We start from the raw sequence: 22864 nt of genomic DNA, 5'->3' as shown, positions 1-22864 counted from the left end.
CAAAGCAAGGACATTGGGGATAAGGATAAGGCTTTCTTTTCCTTAATAAACCAAACATTTAATCTTTTTCTATTTTTATAGTATTTTACTACAAGATTTTTCTTTTTGGCTAATATTTTATGTAAAATATATGGAAGTAAACCTATTTTACACCTATTCAGGTGCATAACAATAAAAGATAGTCTGGACTTAAAAAAAGAAAAATTAATATTGCGCTCTAGATTTATTTATTTATATATTTATAAAGTGAATTAAATAATTAAATTAATATCATAATCATCAATAAAATATTTTTTAAAAAATTATTTTAATTTAAGCTATTATGTTAATAATTTATTCACAGTTGTACAACTCTAAATATAAATTAAATGAATTAGTCCACATATACATTTAAATGGCCAATTTATTATTCTATTAAAACTATTCCTTTAAACATGAATTTTTTTCATTCGATTTGATTTGAATAAAACAGATTTCGTGTGAAAAATTCAAATTCGAACTATTAAATTGTGAGATTTAAATAATAACACTAACTTAAAACCAAATCAAATACATCGACTTCAATCAAAATTTTTGGCTCTCCATTTCTTTGCACAACCCTACCTGACCAATTTAGAATGGTTAACATAAAGTGTTGCATAAAGTGTTGCATATCTAAGTACAAAATTATGTCACAGTGCCTATGGCTAACATAAAACCTAATTATATTTAAATTTTGTATACTAACATAAAAATATAAATTGCCAAGGTTCTCTTGTTTAAATGGTATATATAATTCTCCTTTTAGTCCCTCTTAACAATTAACAGTTCGATTTCATTTTTTTTTATAACTTTGATCTAAAATATTATTGATTTAATTTAGACTATTTACTCTCAAATTTGTTAACTTTGACCTTGGAAAGTTTTACTATTATCCCAATCCCTCAATATTACAAAATTTACTGTAACTTTGGTGATCCTTATCATAGGAAAAATAAATGAATATGGAATTTGAGCAACGTGTTTTTGTTTAGAATCGTAAAATTCAAATTCCATCTCATTTGTTTCGTACTAATTTTGCTTACAACTCAATATTTGTCTTTTTCAGATCAGATTCTAATTTATTATTTTTTTTGAAAATTAGGTAATTTTACTATAAGCTTGTTTTCAATATGTGAAGCTTTTTTCTAAAAAATATTTATCCTATATTTTATTAGGAAAATAATTGGTATACTATAAATTGAGTTTTTAAATTCCGCACAAGGGTTCATATGTATACCAAAATAATTTTAAAAAATTAATTTTTTAAAAATTATTTATGAAATAAAAAATACATGATTTATCAAATATTAACTTTTTTTTTTTAACTTCAGCTTACAATAAATTATATTTGTGCTTTGTCCTTTTCCAACTTCTAATTAGCAGTTTACATATGTATAGGCGAGAATTCCAAAACAACCCACCAAAAAGAATCACATGAAGTAACACAAAAACGAATATTTATAATATATAGATTCCAACAGTTGGATATGATACCAAAATAGTACCATCAATATAATATAAATTTAATCCAAATTCCAACCCTAATAATTAATAATAAAAGTGCAATAAAGATATAAGAATACCACTAAACCAGCACCAGATATCAACTTTTTTCTGTGTACTAATTTCAACTTCTTTCGCAAAACCTGCCCCCACCACTTACTCTCACTGCCACCTGCTTTATGAAGCAAGCAACCCAATCTTTTATGGGTTTTACCCTCTTTTATTATTATTATTATTGATTGATTGATTAGGGTTTAATTGCCAAGTGGAATCCTATCAAAACACCAAATGTCTCATGCCATCACCACCAATCACTTGCTCTTTCCCTGCATTCCTCATCTATTCACTTGTCTTTAAGTAATTTCATTTAATTTAATTAAGTTACCACAATCATTCCAACAATCTGGGTTTAGAATATTAGTAGATATTATTATCTAACAATAATTATTTTTTATGCCACCCTTCGTTACTTCTTACGTTAATTGAGCAGCATTTGTCATGCGAAATTTACATTTCTATTATTTTGTTTTGAGGGGGTGGAACTGAATTTATTATTATAAATATCTAAAGATATAAAAAAGTATTTGTATGCAATAAAATCTCAAAGCGACGTGTGATTTCCTTGGAAGCTTATGGGTTAGGTTAAATGGGGTATGGATTCAAATAATATTTAATAATTTTGGTTTGATAAGATACAAACTATACTGAATCAAAGGCTTGTTTTTTTTTTTTTTACATATATTGCATTTAATGCATGATCCATTATAACGTTTAACCATGGATTTTAGCAAGTAATTAACACAAATTAGTTTAATATAAATAGTTAAAAAATTTAAGTATTTGTATGGTTCATGCACCACTCCAAGGGATTTTGTCATTGCTGACCTAAAACATGTTGTGGCATCATGTTTAGTTTGTCTTTGTATTAAAATAATTCCAACTTAAAACTCAATAATTGCGATTAGATTAATCATTTGCCTAAAGATGTAATAAAAGCATGCTTAAGGGAACTTCAAAGATAATAATATATTATTTTTATCGATAATCCGAGGTTTGAAGTAATTGAATTTTATTATGCATTCTGATTTAGACTAATATTCTTTTGTAATCCTATCTCTGTAATGATTTCCCATTTCGTTTCATTACAACCAATAATGCTGTCTTCTCCAATTTACAATGGTCTTAAGATTAGGACAAGGTTTATTGATTAAAAGACAACAATCATTCAGTGAGTTGAGTCGAATTTATGTATAATATTAATTTATTTTATATGTTTGTTTTGAATTAAAATATGAGATTAAAATTTTTATTTAAATTCATTTATATTTGTAAATAATTAAATCAAACATATTTTAAAACCGCTCATATTAATCTTTTTAAAGATATTTATTATTTTTAATTTAATATTTAATACTTTAGATGGTTTTTAATTAAAATTGTAAACCTAAACAACTTAACATCACACAATGTTGTATTATTATATATTTAATTTTAAGTAAAGTAAATTATATAATATATAAAAATTAAATAAAATATATTACAAAAATATAAACGGGCTAAGCTGACTCGGGTTTAATGTCTTAAATTAATATTAAAGTTCAGTCTAACCCATATTGTAAAAGTTTTTTTTTTTAAAGTCTAAGTCCATTTTCCTTATACTTTTATTTAAACCTTCCCACATTTTAATTGAGCTTTCGAATTTGATCGAATAGTCCAACTAGTAAATAACTAATGAGGTGTTTGGATAATACCTCCAGTTGCCCAGTGGACTGATTCTCACTGTATTGCACCTCCAGTTGCTCACTGATGGTTTTTACTGCAGTGCGCTCAACACAGCCCTTTTATTCTAATTTTACCCATGGCCCTTTCTTTTTCTTTTTAACGGTTTCTTTCCCCTTTAATGTCTAAAGTTGAAAAGCCCCTTTTATTCTAATTTTACCCATGGCCCTTTCTTTTTCTTTTTAACGGTTTCTTTCCCCTTTAATGTCTAAAGTTGAAAAGCCCAAGCAACTTATTTCTAGATTAGGTTGGATAAATACTTATATTAAATAATAAATTAATAAATATTATAATTTATAGGATAATAAGTAAATAACAATTGAGGTGTTTTAATGTTATAACTATCATTTAAATAAATACAAATATGATAATTTATAGGATAATAAATTAAATATCAAAAGATACATTTTAATATTTTATTAAATGAATTTATAAATTCACATATTTTAATAATTTTCTAAAAGTAAAATAATTAAAAAAAATTTGATATATATCAATTCCAATATGATGTCCTTAAAAGTTATTTTCTATTCTCACATCAACGTTACAACTATGTTTGAATCCAAACACACATTCTACCGCTATTTCTAATCTCACGGCTATAGTTTCCAAACTCACTGATCCAGTATCTAATCTCACCGCCACCATTGTTTTTAACCTCATTGGAGGTATATACACCACTCATCCAAACTAAGCCTAAGTCCATTTTCCTTATACTTTTATTTAAACCTTCTCATATTTTAATTGAGCTTTCGAACTTGATTGAATAGTCCGACTAATAAATAACTTTGTCACTTGTAAAAGATTGCAAATAGAAAAAGAAAAATTAAAATACAATATATCAAGTAGTTTTTTTATTTTTCTTGTTAAAATATTTATCCTCTTTATTTAGTAAATAATGTATGATTTAAATATTTAAAAAATATTTCATTTGAATTCTTTGCTTCAGCAAAGGGAAAAAGGGCAATGAGGCATTCGCCTAATGAAAATAACGAGACTATAAAAATTTTCTTACCTCAAGTTTAATTCTCAAATTATGTAAATTATATTTGGGTTAAAAGTGTTTATGGGTTGGGCTTAAGTATGGTATTAATATATTTTATATTTGTCTAAACTTAATTTGACTTGAAATATAAATTTAAAATTTTGTCCAAGCTCGCTTATATCTGATAAGGGCTAACGCAAGCTAAGTTTAAGTCACATATTATTTTAAATTTTTTGAAATATATTATTTTTAATTTAATATTTGATACGTTTATATATTTTTCATTTATTAAAATTTTATATATAGACACCCTAACAATTTCTTAATATGCTTGTATTATAGCATTACATATTACTATAGGTTTAAATTTTGTCCAATAAATTACATAATATATAGAAAAATTATAATATAATATACTATAATATTAGAAAACAGGCGGATTTTTGAACTTAAATAGATAACCTAATCTATAAATAAGTTTAATGTAAATTCTCCCCTCATTTATTCTGATTTAAATACCACACTACTCCACATTTTTCCAAAGATATTCGGATTTAGTTTTATTGTTGATTTTATTGTAATTATAACTATTTGGTTGTGTATTTATTTGTACTTGTTAAAAAGAAGAAGTAATTATTGGGAGTGGGCCAAGATAAATTATGCTAAGCTAGCATGTCTCAAAATTAATCTGTAACAATTTGCAATTTTAGTAGGCCGGCGGCCCATAGAAAACAAACACTTATCCATGAGTGTCCTAATTTAATTATACAAAAGTTGAGGGGTCAAATAACAATTTAAAAGATCTAACATCCCCTTGCTGGTTTTCACTTGCTTCTCCGAGCTGTAGTTAATTTCCCACTCGATCAGAAAAAAAAAAATAAATAAAAAAAATCTAGGGTTTATGTAAAAAGTTCAGATTGTTAATCGAAGAAGCTAGGGTGTATAATTCGTTTCTTTCTATTGAATCCTCCAGGGCGGTGCAAGTAAAAAACAAGTGAGCGACAATGAGGATTATGATAAAAGGAGGAGTATGGAAGAACACGGAGGATGAGATATTGAAAGCGGCGGTTATGAAATATGGGAAGAATCAATGGGCCCGAATTTCTTCTTTACTTGTTCGTAAATCTGCTAAGCAATGTAAGGCTCGTTGGTATGAATGGCTTGACCCTTCAATCAAAAAGGTAATTTTCTTTCTTTTTGGAAATCATTTTAGGTTACCAAGATGGGTTTGTTTTAAGAATGTGTGTTGATAGAAATTTACATTGCTTCATATTTGTTAGTTTATTTGGTTTTTTTTTCTCTTAATTCATCAACTCAGTTATGGGCATTGAAGCCTTTCCGTGTTTCAATTTGTAAGATGGCTTCTTTCTTAAACATTAGGGTTTTTTTTTGAGAGTATTGTATAGTTAAGCTACATTAGAAGTGTTTTATTTGGTTTATTTTCGTTAAATAAGCTAAGCTTAATTAAAAGAAACTATGTTGTAGCTTCTTGTTACTTGCTGTTTGGTTGCTCAAAAGTTGGTTTTAGAATGCAAAAAATTAACTGTAGAAAACCAAAATAACGTTTGATCAAAAGTTTGTAAATATTTAACATGTGAACTAACCCACACTCGGATGTAATTATATGATATAAACATAACAGTCTCAAAATTTTAAATCTAACTATCTATGTACTTGTGTGTCAAATATGGCTTTTGCTTTCAGAGCATTTGAAAAGAAAGAGGCTAAAATAAGAACCAACAGCATTCTAATTATATGAATTGGAGTCTATTGGTGCTCAAATTGTCAGTGGCATTCTTGCTGAAGATGGGTTCTATTTTATCTCTTTATGTTGGATTATTAATGTTAATTCAAGTGTTTTTACTTGATTCCTTTTGATGAATTAAATTATCAGTAATTTTGTCTATTTGTTCCAATTAAAGTAGGAGCTTTTAAGTGATAATTTGTTTTTCTTTGGTGATATATGTAGACCGAGTGGACAAGAGAAGAGGATGAAAAGCTGTTGCATCTCGCAAAGCTCATGCCAACACAATGGAGAACAATTGCTCCAATTGTTGGTCGGACTCCATCTCAATGTCTAGAGCAATATGAGAAACTCCTTGATGCAGCTTGTGCTAGAGATGAAAATTATGAGCCTGGTGATGACCCCAGGAAATTACGTCCTGGAGAGATTGATCCTAACCCTGAATCAAAACCTGCACGACCGGATCCTGTTGATATGGATGAGGATGAGAAAGAAATGCTTTCTGAAGCTCGTGCCCGGTTAGCTAATACTAGAGGTAAGAAGGCGAAGAGGAAAGCTAGGGAGAAACAACTTGAAGAGGCTAGGAGGCTTGCATCTTTGCAGAAAAGGAGGGAACTTAAGGCTGCTGGGATCGATACAAGGCAACGAAAGAGAAAAAGAAAGGGAATTGATTATAATGCTGAAATCCCCTTTGAGAAGAGGCCTCCTCCGGGTTTTATGATGTTGCTGATGAAGATAGACCTGTGGAACAGCCTAAGTTCCCAACAACCATTGAAGAACTTGAGGGAAAAAGAAGAGTTGATATTGAAGCACAGTTACGGAAGCAGGATATTGCAAAAAATAAAATTGCACAGAGGCAGGATGCCGCATCGGCAATATTGCAGGCCAACAAGCTAAATGATCCAGAAGCAGTGAGGAAGAGATCCAAACTTATGCTACCAGAACCTCAGATATCGAATCATGAACTAGAGGAGATTGCCAAGATGGGATATGCCAGTGATCTTCTTGCTGGTAATGAGGAACTGGCTGAAGCGAGTAGTGCTACTCGTGCTCTTCTTTCAAATTATTCCCAGACTCCACGGCAGGGAGTGACACCTTTACGGACCCCACAAAGAACACCTGCTGGAAAAGGTGATGCTATCATGATGGAAGCTGAAAATCTGGCTAGGTTGAGAGAATCCCAAACGCCTCTACTTGGTGGAGAAAATCCTGAGCTGCATCCTTCAGATTTTTCTGGGGTCACTCCTAAAAGGCAGGTCCAAACACCCAACCCAATGTTGACTCCTGCGGCAACCCCTGGTGGTACTGGTCTTACTCCTCGAATTGGAATGACACCATCAAGGGATGGCTACTCTTTTGGTCTGACCCCTAAAGGAGCTCCCATCAGGGATGAGCTCCACATAAATGAAGACATGGATCTACATGACAGTGTCAAGCTTGAGCAACAAAGGCAAGCTGATATAAGAAGGAACTTGCGATCTGGGCTTGGTAGTCTTCCACAGCCAAAGAATGAGTACCAAATAGTCATTCAACCACCCCCAGAGGAAAGTGAAGAACCAGAGGAGAAAATTGAAGAAGACATGTCTGATAGAATAGCCAGAGAAAGGGCTGAGGAAGAAGCACAGCAGCAGGCATTGCTTAAGAAGAGATCAAAAGTGTTGCAAAGGGAGCTTCCAAGACCACCTAGTGCATCACTGGAACTAATTAGAGATTCTTTGATGAGGACTGATGGAGACAAAAGTACCTTTGTTCCTCCTACTCTATTTGAGCAGGCTGATGAAATGATAAGAAAAGAGCTTCTGTCCTTGCTGGAGCACGACAATGCTAAGTATCCACTTGATGAAAAGGCAAACAAAGGGAAGAAAAAGGGTGCGAAGCGTTCTGCTAATGGATCTATTCCGAGTATAGAAGATTTTGAGGAAGATGAAATGAAAGAGGTTTGTCATGCATTTCACTGATTATGTTGCCTTTGTTTCATTCTTTGATATGCAATTTATGTTTCTGAGCCTTAGTGAATCCATGGGAGATTATCATCAAACTGTATAATTTCTTATTACTGTAAGAATTTCTCATTTGGTGCTTGCTATAGAATTGAGTTGAGTTTGTGTTAAACATCGCCTATCACAGGTTTTTATTCATTAAGGATTTCAAACCGCCTAAAATCTCATATGAGTGGTGGAAAAGCGATTTTCATTTGCTTTTATAACCTTGTAAATACTTTGGTGTCTGTAATTCTTGCAGCTTACTTGTTCATGTAAGGTCGTCTACTCTAAAGTCTATCTGCTGAATACCAACTATTCTCACTTTTCAGTTTCAGTTCCCTGTCAACCTGATGCTAAGATTCTTTTTATCTTTTCTATTTTCTTTTGATCCTTGACATTGTAATAACAGTATATCACAAATGATGTGTGAGTGCTACTGATTATGAGCCTTCTGCAAACTGACAAATGATCTTATTTTTCTTGGCAGGCTGATTCGTGGGTAAAGGAAGAGGCTGAATTCCTTCGTGTGGCAATGGGGCACGAAAATGAATCTCTTGATGATTTTGTTGAAGCACATAATACTTGCCTAAGTGATCTCATGTACTTCCCTACTCGTCATGCTTATGGTCTGTCAAGTGTTGCTGGAAATACGGAGAAACTTGCAGCCCTGCAGTCTGAATTTGACCATGTGAAAAAGAAGATGGATAATGATAAGTTGAAAGCAGAAGGCATGGAGAAGAAGTTCAATGTTCTCACACAGGGTTATGAGGTACATCACTAGATACTGGCTAATGATTTCTTGTTCTACCATTATAATAATTTGATTTTCATGAAACTTGTAAAATGCACACCTAATCTCCATTATGCAATTTCTGTTATTAGAGTTCATTGAGGAGTTTCATAGTGCTTAATAACATTTAAAGAAGTCTTTATACATGTCTTTTCTCTGTCAGAGTCCAGTAAACTTGGTGCCTCCAGATCTGTGTTTGGAAGTAGGCTTGTACAGTTACATGTTGGATTAGAGTAGGATGGGCTTAAGATGGGAGAATTAGCATGTAAAGAAGTACCTGCATAAAGCTAAGGATTGCATAAACCATTTTTTATATTATTCAATTTTGGTCTGGTTTTAAAATTTCCTAGGGAGGCCTATGGATCTTTGTGTTTTTTATTTTTTAAAATAAGTTCCATAATCTGGGGATTCTTGATGTCTTATGTTAAAACTTAGAACTCAATCCTTTGGTGCTACTTAATGGATGATGGTTGCTTCTATGTTGCTTGGACTCTTCATCTTGAGGAACCCGTGTCCAACACATGGATATGGGGATAAGACATCCAAGGATCCTTGAAATATACTGAAAATCATAAAAGAGAATCTAATGACATGCATGTCGGTTACATATCTATATCCAACACTCACACCTGAATCTAACATAGAGTTACTTCTATCCAGTTTCTATAAAAATAAATTGATGAACTCACTAATTCTATTTTACTCCATATTGTAAATGTTTTCATACTTTCAGTTAGGGAATTGAAATTGTAATTCCTTTTGCACTAAACAATGGGCAATTTCATTGATCAGAGACGGGCTGCAACACTTTGGCGTCAGATTGAATCAACCTTTAAGCAGATTGATACTGCAGGAACAGAACTAGAGTGTTTTCAAGCATTACAAAAGCAGGAGCAGCTAGCAGCTTCACACAGAATAAATGGTCTGTGGGAGGAAGTTCAGAAACAGAAAGAGCTTGAACAAACCTCACAAAGTCGCTACGGGAATCTCATAGCTGAGATAGAAAGGATACAAAAGATCATGAATGTATACAGAGTACAAGCACAAAAACAAGCAGAGGCAGCTGAAAAGGATCATGCTCTTGAGTCGTCTGAGGCTCCAGCAAGTCAAGCTGCTGTGCCAAGCTCAGGACTTTCCGAGCCTGCACCTTCCTCGGAGGATGTTTACTCTTCTCTTGATGGCCAGCCAAGCCTGAAAATTGATATGAATGTTGATTCCCAAGAACAGCATGCTACTATGGATTTGGAAACAGGTGGAAACATATCTGGTAATGTGCCTTTGGTTGTGGAAGACAACGGAGATAATATCACAAAGACACCGGCTCAGGATGCTGGAACAAGTTCTGAGGTTGTTGCAGAATCTGTAAATCCTGACACAGTCTCTACCAAACCGGAAAGCATCGAAGAAGCGCTTGAAGGTGAAGGTTTTACCGATCATGCCAAGATTGACAGTACATGTGTCTTGGGTGGAGATACCGCTGAAAACCAAACTGCAATGGAGGAATAGCTGTTTTCGGCTTTTAGCTCTTAACAAGGTACAAATTTTTTCGAATTATGAGAAACTAGGTCAGGAAATTCTCTCATTCAACCAGTAATATTGAGGGGACTGATTGATCCACATCTGCGTCTGTATTTTAATTTTCCATGGCAATTAGCAATTTTGGAGCAGACCATTATCTGTTGTAATCTTTGCATCACGATGTTTTCTTGCGCCAGAGATTTTGGATTCTCACCCGGAAATGTTCAAAATGTGATTATTATGAGATGTATTGAAATGGTTTATTTATTCAGGTTTTCCTTTTAGACATCTTGATGCTATCTTTTCTTCATTTTTGGTTCGGCTAAAAACATGAAGTTGATAGTCAAATATTATGAGAGGCAGTAATTTGTTGGAATTTTCTTACCCAAAATGAAATTTGGAAACTTGAAATTTCATATTTCATTTGATCCAGATTATCCTCTAATAATGTTGATCCCCAAAGGCCGTCCCAAAACTTAAGGAAGATATTAAGATGACAAATGTTAAAAGTTTTGATTTAAAATGTTAAATTAGGAAATAGATTGAAAAAAACACCATAATGACTGAAATCCATTTAAACTTGGATTAAACCCAAAATTATCTGATATTGATTTAGGATTGAAATGACACCTCGGATATCATTGAATTTCAGCTATGAATGGAAAAATTTGTAAACTAACCCCCAAGAGATAAGATGAAGCAGTAATCTTAAAGTTGGTGAAGTAGTTGTTAGATTAGCATTTAAGAGTTAAATCGTAATTTTGTTTCAGTTATCTAAATTCAAACGTAGAGGGAAAGGAGAAAGGAAAGTCTCCATCACGAAAACTAAAAAGATAATGGACAAAAGCTACCAAAACATTAACTAAAATCATGAACTTGCTTATTATATATAACTTCATGTTTCTCTTGTGACTCTCTTCAAACTTCTTCTATTCTAAGGCTTTGTATGGTAAGTATAGGTGACAAAAACAATCTACCTACTTCGTTTTCATCTGCTTCTTTGTCAGTCATCTTATTTTATGGGCTATTAAAACTGTCTCAACTTTGAGAAGGTTAAGGTATGCAAAAGAAATTATTTTTTATATCCCAATATTTGATTCATTGAATTTGATTGTGTCTACAACAATTTGTTTTTAGTGTTGCTATAAAAGGTGAGCTTGAAATTTCTTTCAGTGGTAAAAGTTTTTGATTTTTTGGCTTTCTCTTTTGCTTCTTGTATTTCTTTGTTGTTTGTTGGGTCATAAGTTTTACGTTCTGGCTTTTTAAGGCAATGAAACAAGGAGAGCTTAAATCGGTTAAATATGGCCATATATACACACGTATCTATATATCTTTCTATATGCGAGAGTATAGGAAAGTGAGTGCACGTGCATGTTCTTTAATGGGTTTTTAGATTTCTCCAATTTCCTTTCTCTTTTCTTTTTTAACGGATGGAGTTTCCTTGAGACTAGTTCAACATGTCATGGGATAAATTCACAAATTATATGGATTTCGACACTAAATTCATGTGACATCTAAAATTTGTCTCATTTTAGTTTGAAAATGGTTGCACAAAATCAATATTGTTTTGATTGTGTTTTTTTTTCTGGGATTAATTTCAGCAACAATGGTGGCTAGAACAGTGGATCTTCGATCTGATACAGTAACAAAACCAACAGAGACAATGAGGGCTGCAATGGCCACTGCTGAAGTTGATGATGATGTCTTGGGAGCTGATCCAACTGCGTTCCGGTTAGAATCGGAGGTCGCCAAGATCACGGGCAAGGAAGCCGGTCTATTTGTCTCATCAGGCACCATGGGTAACCTCATAAGTGTTCTAGTTCATTGTGATATAAGAGGAAGTGAAGTCATTCTTGGTGACAATTCTCATATCCATATTTATGAGAATGGTGGTATTTCAACAATTGGAGGTGTACATCCAAGGCCAGTCAAGAACAATGAAGATGGAACAATGGATATCGATTCAATCGAAGTCGCTATTAGAGATCCGAGAGGAGAGCTTGTGTTCCCAACTACGAAGTTGATTTGCTTGGAGAATTCACATGCCAAGTGAGAATCATTCATGACAATATGATCTATAGTCTACAGTTTTCGTATTCAGTTGAAGTTCTTAAATGATTTGTTTACTTCACTAATACTCAATGCAGCTCCGGTGGTAGATGCTTGTCTGCGGAATACACCGACAGAGTTGGAGAGCTGGCTAAGAAGAACGGCTTGAAGCTTCACATCGACGGGGCTCGCATTTTCAATGCATCAGTGGTGAGTAAAACATTTTTATATTTACGCTTTATATCTTGTTGCAATTGAATGGCCTGCTGATCTTCCTGTTTAAGTTTCATCGAAAAATCAGAACAGCTTATATACTAACCCAATTCTCTCCTTATCAGTGTGTATCTGTCCAAGTATCTAACTAAAGGGTTGGTCTGGCAGGCACTTGGAGTTCCAGTTCAGAGGCTTGTACAAGCTGCGGATTCTGTCTCGGTATACACTTTGTGTAAACATTATTTTTTATTTCAGCTTCGGCATCTTCTAACGATACCGATAAGTTTACTTAATAGCAGTTTTAATTGTCATGTTAGTTTATAGGTCTTTGTTTTGCTAGATTACGACTTTATTCTGCAAAGTTCTCGATCTATCGAACATCTTGCATACAGTGTGATTATATAGTAAGGAACTTTTTCCTACTTTGTCTGTGGTAGGTGTGTCTATCAAAAGGTTTGGGTGCTCCGGTTGGATCAGTCATTGTTGGTTCGAAAAGCTTCATTACCAAGGTAAAGGCAAAAGACTTTGCTGCAAAAAGATCTTTACAATCTATGAAACTTATGCTCAAACTCCGCATTTTTTTGGGCTTTTTTAGGCTAGGAGACTTCGGAAAACCTTAGGTGGTGGGATGAGGCAGGTTGGCTTCATCTGCGCTGCCGCTTTTGTTGCTTTGAAAGAGAATGTTGAAAAGCTTGATGGTGATCACAAGAAGGCAAAGGAGTTAGCAGGTAAAGATTATATACGAACTTTTCGGTTTGGAAGAACAGACGTTACTTTCCTCCACTGCTTTCAATCAATGAACTAACGTGTAAAAATTCATCAACTTTATGTTAGTTTTGTATGGTTTCAGAGGGCCTAACTCAAATCAAAGGTCTAAAAGTGGATGTTGCTGCAGTGGAAACCAATATTGTGAGTATGGCATAGTTACTAAACCTACATTAATGCCAATTTTCTCTTTCTGTGCAAACCGGGTTCGAGTTTGTATGGTTGGAGTTGCTATTCGGTTCTTTAGTAAAGATAATATGTACAAAACTTGTTGCTTCCGTGTTCACCAAGAAAAAGAAAAAGAAAGAAGGAAAACTTGATGTTAAAAATTAAAAGCAAAGGCTTTATTTCAACAGATATATGTTGACATAGTGGAGGGCTCAAAAATCACAGCAGAGAAACTATACAAGAATTTAGAGGAACATGGTGTACTTGTAATGCCAAAGGGCCTATCCAGGTCAGTATTCTCCCTTAAAAAACCATCCCATAGATTCATATTGCTTTCAATTACTCGGAAATCGATTAAACTTGCAGGTTTAATGATAATGACATGTGTATATATTCATAGCCCGAAAACCATGGTTTTGGATGGTTAATTGCATTCAATCAGCTAAAGCAGAACCTGTATCATGTCTAGCAGTTCCCATACATAGAAACTCGACAATACTACCGGAACAATTATACAGTTGTACAAGTATTAAAGCTAGATATATTAGGTTAATGGTGAGTGTTTTATGGTGATTCAGGATGCGAATTGTCCTCCACCACCAAATTTCATCAAGTGATGTGCACTACACTTTGTCATGCTTTCAGGTGATCAACATCATCATTCCTTAAGATTCCAGCCTCTTGATGATTTTTGCCATGCAACTTATATTCTTCTTCTTTCAATATTATAGCAAGCTTTCACTGGTATGCGCCAAGAAATCGGGAGCTACTCTATATCAACGTCTCGGGATGTTTCATACGCGTAATCTTATACTTAAGAGATCACACTCATAAGAATATATACAATCCTTTCTTCTATTCTCATACCAACAACAAAATAAAAAGAAGGCAAGGGCAGTCTCATAATAGTAAAGCAAAGTTCTGTTACATTTAGTAAAATGTTTCATTTTGTGTTGCATGGAAGAAGTGGCAAACAAGGAGACAGATATTGCAAGGATATATAGGGACCATTGGGAGGGGCAGATTGGGTCCCTTTCAGGTGAGAACCAAAAAAAATTAGCGACATATGAGCCCCATTAAATATGATTTGACATTGGGCCTACCTTTCATGTGAATCATCAATTAATTTGCTTCATACTTTAGTTTCTTTAGGTTGTGGCACTGGTGTAAAGTTGGTTGCATTAGATATATATATATTATTCTTCATTTTAAAATATTCATAGGTGTTTTTTTCAAGTAAAAATAAGCTCTTTTCAAGCATTTCACAAACTCTTATGTTCTAAATAATGTATAAAAATAATACATTCTTTTTTAAGTGAAATGGAATTCATTTCCCTACGCAATGAATCCAAATTAAAGTACAAAACACGGGTACTGAAAAAATATTTTAATTTAAAATAATAATTCATAATATTAATTTTTTGAAAAAATATTTTATATTTATAGTAATTCATAAATAATTTTTTATAGTTGATCATATACAAATTATTAGAGAAGATTAGTTTTACAAAATTGTTTGTTTAAAAATAAAACTAAATATATTATAATCAAATTTGACAATAAATTAATAAATAGTACCAATCATGAAGTTATTAAAAATACTTTTAGTATTAATGGGAGTGAATATGTAATTTTATAAAAAATATTTTTTACATGAATTTTAGTTAAAAGTGATGAATAGGGATGCATTTGTAAAGGCTGTAAACAAATTTGTGTATCTTGTATTTATAACAAAAATTTTAAATAATATTAGAACACTTCCTATTTCTAAAAAACAATTCTATTTAATAAACATAATATATTGCTACTAATTACATTTTATTTGTAACATTGTCTCCTTTTGATTGTGGTAACTTTGATCTCTTCCATTATGATTTTCTCTATTTAATTCCTTTTGCAACTTTGATTTACTTGATAACACTTTATAATTGTTATCATATTTCATTGCTTTGTACTTGTTCTGTTATGATATTTCATTTTTTTAATGAAAATAATAATATAAATAATTTTTAAAATTCATATTTAATTAAATTATATTTGTTGAGTATGATGACTTCTAAATAATTTTTTTAGTTAAACTCTATTTATTTGTTTTAATCAAACTTTGATTAGTCTAGATTATTTTATTATTATGTGACCTATGAATTTAGCGCTCTTTTACAACCTTAGAAAATACACCCATTAGATATTATAACTCATAACACATTTAGAGAAGTTTGTGTTTACGTTTTGAGTGTATTTTGTTTTCAGGTTTTCGAGGTTTAGTTTTTATTTCCATCTTTTGTACTCTTTGTTTTTTTTCATTATAGTAAAATCATTTTTACTCGTGGTTTTTTATACTCTTTTGAGGGATTTTTTCATGTTAAATTTTTTTGTTCAATTTCTAAATTTATTCAGCTATTTTTTTTACTTGTTGCTTAATCGGGTCGATCCCAACAATATTCATTGTTAAGAGGAAAGAAATTGCAATAAGATATCTAAACCCGATCATTAAAATCACAATTTTCATGAAAAATTACAAAATTTTCTATTTTGAAATAAAACATCTTAAAATTCAAATGATAAAAAAAGAAAAATAATGAAATAATCTTGATTTTTCTAATCATTTAATTATAATATTTTGGACACCTTCTTGATCTTTTTGGGCTCGAGCTATGAAATAACTTCGGATTTTATCACAAATAATTCAAGAAAAGAAACATCATAAATAATTGAGAGATTATGCCCTTGTCAATCCATTTCGATGGGGGTAATTCACCATACTGAAGTTGGTTGTGTATTTGAATTGCACCATCATATAGGAATGAGGTTCAACAAGAGAGTAAAACTTAATGAAATGAAAAAAAAAAATATTGGTGCAAAAATCACTTGATGTTGTGAGAGAATGATGTCCAGATTATTCTACAAATTTCTAATTTTGTCAAATCCTCATATATATATATAACACGATGCAACTCTTAGATGATGAGGATGTCGAGACAATGATTGTAATGCATTGCTCTTCTAGTAACATTAAACCAATGAAATTGTTTGCTATGTTGGCGGATGCTGGGAGTAAGGGAATCAATAATGGATGAATTTTTTTAGAAGGGAGGGGTTTGAGAGATATTAGGGAGGGTATCGATCACGGAGTCAAAAATAACCTCATTCCATGATAATCTTATTGTTTCTTTTTTTAATTTTTTTGTAAAATGCCACATGTTAGCATAATCTAAAACTACAACATCAAGTGACAGTTACACAATATGTTGACATGTGCCATCTAGCTCAATTTTTTTTCAAGTGAGTAACATGTCACTTGCATAGTGGACTTGTCATCTAGCGTGGCGAGATCTATATCTAAAAAAAAAATCCTAACTTTTTAAATAATCTAAAAGTTGAACTATTTTTTAAATAATTACCCATGGCACATTTTTAGTAAAAAAACCATTTATTTATCTCTCTCTATACTCTAGAATTGATTATCGATGAGCTTAAAAGAGAGAGAGAAGTGATTAAGACCATTTATTGGCACCCTAATGGATAGGATTTAAATTTTGCGATTCAACCCACAAATAATTGATACTTAAACTATACTATTTTTCTTATCTTAAATTTTTTTTGGTCACGTGATACCTAAATTATGTTTTTTCCCAAGTTGGTACTTCCATTAGTCCAAATTGGTACCTAAATTATACCCTTTTTTTTTCCAAATTAGTACCAAAATTATACCTTTTTTTTCCAAATTGGTACATACTTTTCTTTTATCACAAGTGGTACTAAACTATTCTTTCATTATTATACATTAAAATGTTATATCCGTTAAAAAAGTTCTAGCCAATAATAGATTGCCATGTCAAATAAACTTTAACAAATAATTTAAAAAAAATTATTTTCTTTTTTACATTATTTCTCTCTCGTCTGACAATGCTAGCAATGCTCAAAATTTATCCTCCCAAGGTGAATATGCTCACAATTAATTTTGTTTTCAATTCACCACTTGTTTACTCGACCTAATAGGATTAAAAAAGTTCTTTCATTGATCAAAATTGATGTTTTTAGAACCAAACCGGATTGATCGATTGATTGAGAGTCAATCAAGGTATTGGCCCAGAGATAGGGGTTGAACCAATTGACTTAGAAACTGATACAAGTTAGTTGAACCAAGCTAAAAAAATGATGGAAGTGATTTTCTCTATTTAAAATATATATTTTTATTTTTTATTATAATTTTTTAATAATGTCTTTGATCAAATCATATGAGCCATTCAAATTGAATACTAGTCGTTTGATCGGTTTAACCATCGTTCCAATTTTGAGAACCTTGATCAAAACTATAAAGCCCAAAATGTTTACACCAGTAAAAGAAGCCCAAGACAAGAGGGAGAAGAAAAAATAAAGAATAAAGTAAAAAGAATATATATATGTATAAAGAAAATGATACATTTTATCTTTTTTTTGTACCATGACAATTTTTAAATAATAGAAGTTATTTATGTACCACTTGTGACTAAAACAACTGTTTAGGTACCAAAATGAGAAATAAATAACATCATTTAGGTACCAATTCGTAGGTTAAGCATTTTTTTAAAATAAACTTAATGATTTGACTAACAGTTAGACTAACAGAGTTGCCAACTTGAGAAAAAAATAGTTTAAGTATCATTTGTGATGAAAAAAATTTTTAAGTATTGAGATGAGAAAAATAGTATAGTTTAGATTAGAAGTGCCCATAGTCGGACTGGACCAAGATCCGATTCCAAAAAAAGACCAAGCACATGCCCACTTTTGGCTTGGCTTGACTAGCCTAAAAACCTATTAAAAAATTTAAAAAATTTAAAAAATATTTTAAAAATACTTACTCAACTTAGTTCGGGTCGGATAAACTACCTGACCATAAATAAAATTAGTTTAAATATCAGAGGTAAAGCAAAAACTTTATTATTGTACCAAAGAGAACAAGGTTTATCGCTTAAAATTATATGAGAAAGAAAACATTGCAACTTGCAAGATCTCTCAGCGTTATCTTTTCTATGTAGAAATGCATGGAAATGTAGCCCAAAAATGGAACAACAAAACCCTAAGGGAATAGTGGTAGTTGGCAATGTTAACTAATTAGGGTAAATTTGGGGTTTTCTTTACATTCCTTTCTTGGTACAACCTAAATGTGAAGCAACCTACCTATATAACTTGGTTAACCCAAGCTATCTAGCTAGCTATATCTCCTTGGTTCCAACAGCTATGGGAAATTATGGAGAGGACATTATATTTTAATCCTTTTTAGTTTCCAATGTGCTGCCCTATTTGTAGGTTTGAGATTCCAAATGCAGGAGATGTGTTTTTCTTACTCTAAGTGGAACAATTTTGTTTTCTATTTTTAACATTTTCTAATTCTTATTTCCTCACCTGTTACAATCATGGCTCCTCCTCTTAATATATAATAAGAGACTGTATATTTTGTATAATCCCAATATTCAAAATAAAAATATATGGTAAAAAAGAGAGTGAAAAAATGAAGACTTCTTCTCCTGTCCCTACTCCCTAGATCCTCTTTTACCAGAGGGACATGGTCCTATTTCTCTTGGCTCGCCGTTATTGTTATGAGGAAAGAAATATTAACCATTGTTTAATAGTATAAATTAATATTATATACATAAAATTAAAATATAATTAAGTTTCACTTCAAAAATTATTTAATAATTAGATTTTGGCGTAATTGTTTATAATCATGTATGTACAATATGTTTAGTTAAACGATGTAATTAATGGATCCCATTAAATTTAGGGGTTGGCTAAAAAAAAACCCAACATACTAAAAAAACACCCTAATAAATAACACACATTTACTATAATTAATAATTAGTTATTAATTAATGTTCTTTTACTTTATTGATTGGTTAGTAATTAACATATTTCTACTGTAATGATTAAGAATTAATTATCACCTCTCTACTCACTTTTTTATCTCATTTAATTGTTAAACATGTTTTTATTATTGTATTATTATTAAATATTATAAGTATTATTATTATTATTCAACATATTTTTTATTATTATAGGATTATTGCTAAACATATATATGAATACATAAATACAAAAATATGAGCAAAATGCTAAAATATAATAAATTAATATTATTCAACAATAATCCTCTATAGTTATAACAGGTGTTTTGAGATTACAAGGTTTCAGTTGTCTATAAAATTTCAGACGTGACATATACATGGTTTGCGATCCAGCTGTGGACGGGGCTCTATGGCGGATCCAATAAGCTGAAATGGTAGGCATTGGGTAATCTCCTTCTAATTGTACCATCACATTATGATTATCATATACATGTGCAATTGTAATAGAATGGTGGTATTGAAAATGTTCCGGACCTCTCTAAAGAGAAAAGAAAGTTATGTCACATCGCTTGGTTAAATAATTGAGGATCACCCCAAACTTGTTGGCAATCAGGACAATTGTCATAGGCATAACCATCCAGTGTTCTGCTAGTGCAGGCGATTGTGAGAAACACAATGAATTACGTAATTCATCGATTCCATCAGTGAAAACTCTAGCATAGACATCATATGAACTCAATAACTTGTCTAGCAGTTGATGTCGAACATAGAGCCACTGATCTTCGCCATAACCACGACAAACAGATATTGCTCAGAATCCGCAATTTCCATCACACCTGACATCTTGTACATGTGTGATGTAAGGGTGGAACATATCTAGAATTTCTTTCATTAGTGGATGAGTGTCACATGATTCAGGCATCTGGTTTAAGTCTATGAAGTCTGAAACTTGCTCTGATCGCTCTTAGTTTAAGTATGGAATTTCGGTTACGTATGAACTATGTCTTGCAAGTTCTTTGTTCAACTCTACTAGATCCAACCCAACAGATTTTGACGTGGTTGAATGGCTACATCTTCTAGGAGTTTGACTTATAGAATCGACTCTTTTTTGTTGTTGTTTCTTCAAGGTTGGTCATCCACGCGTATTTTTTTGAATTGTAGGTTCTTTAATGAGTGTTTTACTCGGCTGAAATATATCTATTAACTTTCTTAATAGACTTTTTTCCCGGCTTTTGATTGCTTAGTGAAGTTTTCTTTGAACATTTCTAACTCACCGTCACAACAAATATCCTCATTTTCTACAGAGGTTGACGGTGATAAGTCAAGCTTCCTTCAGAATACATCTATTGAATCCATTGGAATACACTCACCTGCATTGAAATACCATTAGTTTATAAAAATTCAATATATAAATAAAATTTAGAAAATAATTGTTAAATATACCACCTGAATTCAAGTAGACTGATAGCATGCAAGTGCATGGTAACCCATAACTATGACATAGTTTACAACCACAGTTTGAAGAGTCAAGTTGATGTCTACTCGACCGCTGAAGTTCCCCTTCTAGGATATCTAGAACTTCAAGTGCCACAAAACTCCACAATAATCTAAAACACGGTAAGTTGTGCCTATGTTTGAGGACAATTCTACTCTTTTCAAAACTTTCATATATCGATGTAAGTTGAGACTTCGCAATCTGATCGATACAACCAACAAATTTATCTAGAGAAGAATTTTTTGCACAAAGGTATTTCTTTAGCTTTGCATGCTGGCTCTCAACTCTATTCGTAGTTCATTCTCCAAAGTTGAGATGCCGATCAATCCAGACCGACATAAACATTTCCTTATATTTGCTTAACCACACTTGATCTAGATATTTTAAAACACCTGAATTTTATATAAATGTTAGTTATGTATAAAAAGTCTTCTAAAACTATAAACAATTATTTATAGAATAACGAGGCTTGTACCTGGATATTTTCTCAACATTGATTGGAGTTTTCTGTAATTTTTGGTGTACAATATCCACGTTTGAGATTCAACAAGTATCGTCCACATAGCACGAAAGGAGTCCCATTCATGTTGCGACTTGATAGACTGCCTATAATGCTTTTTAATATTTTCAGTAATGTGCCATCTGCATAGTAACCGAGTGGCATCAGGGAAAACTTGTTGGCATGCATCATCAGAGCCAACTCTCTGTCTGTCACAATAACACGTGGGTACATGCACTCCTCTAGTGTCAACCTTAGACATGTTAATGCCCAATTATAGTTCTCCTCCTTTTCGTTAATGATAAAGGCAAAAGCTATACTAAATGTCTTGTTGGTTGAAGTCACGCCAACAATCTGAACAAAAGGCAGATCATATTTGTTCGTTTTGTACGTTTCGTCTACAATCAAAACGTACTGAAATGCATGCCATATATCCAATGATCGTGGATGAATGAAGAATAGATTTTCTAATTCATTTGAAATATTATTTTCTGAAAACTCAGTAAAAAATTGTTTATCATTCAAAAGCAACATAAGAACCTGTATCAGAGTTTTATCCACATTCTGGGACTAGCGAAGCTTTTACTGTGCATTGTATATGGTTTTTAGTGTAGAAACGTTATTCTCGTCCTGCTCCTTCAGTGTCGATAATATGTCACGTGGTGTAACATTCTTACTCGTCAAATCAACCAACAATTTTTTTCGTTTTCTTTCAACCGCCTTGCATAAGCATGTCCTTCCATATATTGCGCAGATGGATGGTTATGTTGATCACATATCACCCTCAACATCCACCCATCATATTGTTTTAAATACGAACCTACCAATCGGAATTTACAGTTGGTCTTTTTGGTGCCAGACTTTTTACTTGATTCTTTAAATTTGTATTCACCACCACGGTCACAAATAAGTGTGACGTAAGACACCACACCATTTTCCTTTGCTTTTGATCTTCTCGTGACGATGATATAACCAAGAGAGAATGCCGTGTTTTGCACCCATTGCATCAACTCTTCACGAGACTCGAACACCTAAAATTTAAATAATTTGTTAACAAATATTAAATGTTATGAAGATAAAAAAAAATATTAACATCTTGATAAATATTATACCTGATCGGTAAAAAATGGTGATGTCGCCATAGAGATCTCATTGCCTTCATTTAAGTTACTTCCGTAAAACTTCGACATCTTTTTTTGAACACTACAAATTATGACGAAAAAATAGTAGTTATAAAAATTTAAAACAGATTTTAATTTATACAAGAATTAATAAATAAAAAAGAAAAAAAATTAGAAAAACATATTTTTATAAAAAGAACAAATTTATAAAAAATAAAATTACAAATAATAGAGTGTAGTGAGAAGGTCTTACTTAATTTTGTTGACAATAATATGAGTTTACGTTAGGGTGTTGTTAATTTTCATCAAAATAAACATATATATATATAACTCTGCCTATTTATTGTATTAATTACAACAAAATTAATTTTTCTCCTTTTTTAGGATGTTGACTCTAATTTTTTGGA

At 31.9% G+C, this 22864-nt stretch overlaps 2 protein-coding genes across 9 annotated transcripts; both read left to right on the top strand.

The window, feature by feature from the left end:
• The first annotated feature begins 5114 nt into the window (after positions 1-5114).
• On the top strand, positions 5115-10593 carry LOC107889597 (cell division cycle 5-like protein). Its single transcript, XM_016814080.2, is given in 5 exon segments — positions 5115-5469; positions 6258-6738; positions 6741-7969; positions 8502-8783; positions 9597-10593. Coding segments are annotated over 5 exon segments (2883 nt in total). The 5' UTR covers positions 5115-5292; the 3' UTR covers positions 10311-10593.
• A 639-nt stretch (positions 10594-11232) lies between these two features.
• Positions 11233-14733, top strand: LOC107889605 (probable low-specificity L-threonine aldolase 1). Of its 8 annotated transcripts, none has more exons than XM_016814110.2 (10): positions 11233-11380; positions 11924-12371; positions 12470-12581; positions 12753-12803; positions 13022-13093; positions 13180-13312; positions 13435-13493; positions 13706-13806; positions 14096-14162; positions 14249-14733. In XM_016814110.2, the coding sequence occupies exons 2-10, from the start codon at positions 11929-11931 to the stop codon at positions 14321-14323; spliced, it is 1113 nt and encodes a 370-aa protein (XP_016669599.1). In that variant the 5' UTR covers positions 11233-11380; positions 11924-11928; the 3' UTR covers positions 14324-14733. The 8 variants fall into 8 exon arrangements, 6 of the variants coding, with proteins under 6 accessions (XP_016669599.1, XP_040937576.1, XP_016669588.1 ...); XM_041081642.1 differs by having other exon boundaries at positions 11250-11271; XM_016814099.2 differs by having other exon boundaries at positions 11365-11473.
• The last annotated feature ends 8131 nt before the right edge of the window (positions 14734-22864 follow it).

This window comes from Gossypium hirsutum, chromosome A11 (assembly GCF_007990345.1).
Source record: "Gossypium hirsutum isolate 1008001.06 chromosome A11, Gossypium_hirsutum_v2.1, whole genome shotgun sequence".
Taxonomy (NCBI): domain Eukaryota; kingdom Viridiplantae; phylum Streptophyta; class Magnoliopsida; order Malvales; family Malvaceae; genus Gossypium; species Gossypium hirsutum.
The sequence above is the reverse complement of the archived record's forward strand: the minus strand, read 5'-3'. Positions and strand labels throughout refer to the sequence as shown.

What these genes read in the sequence shown, in the direction of transcription:
- LOC107889605 (XM_016814091.2), top strand. Translation starts at nt 11,694, where the DNA reads ATGTTCTTTAATGGGTTTTTAGATTTCTCCAATTTCCTTTCTCTTTTC. An exon ending in GCATTTTCAATGCATCAGTG is followed by an intron (nt 12,582 to 12,752) that starts GTGAGTAAAACA and finishes TTGGTCTGGCAG; the next exon opens with GCACTTGGAGTTCCAGTTCA. An exon ending in GAAGGCAAAGGAGTTAGCAG is followed by an intron (nt 13,313 to 13,434) that starts GTAAAGATTATA and finishes GTATGGTTTCAG; the next exon opens with AGGGCCTAACTCAAATCAAA.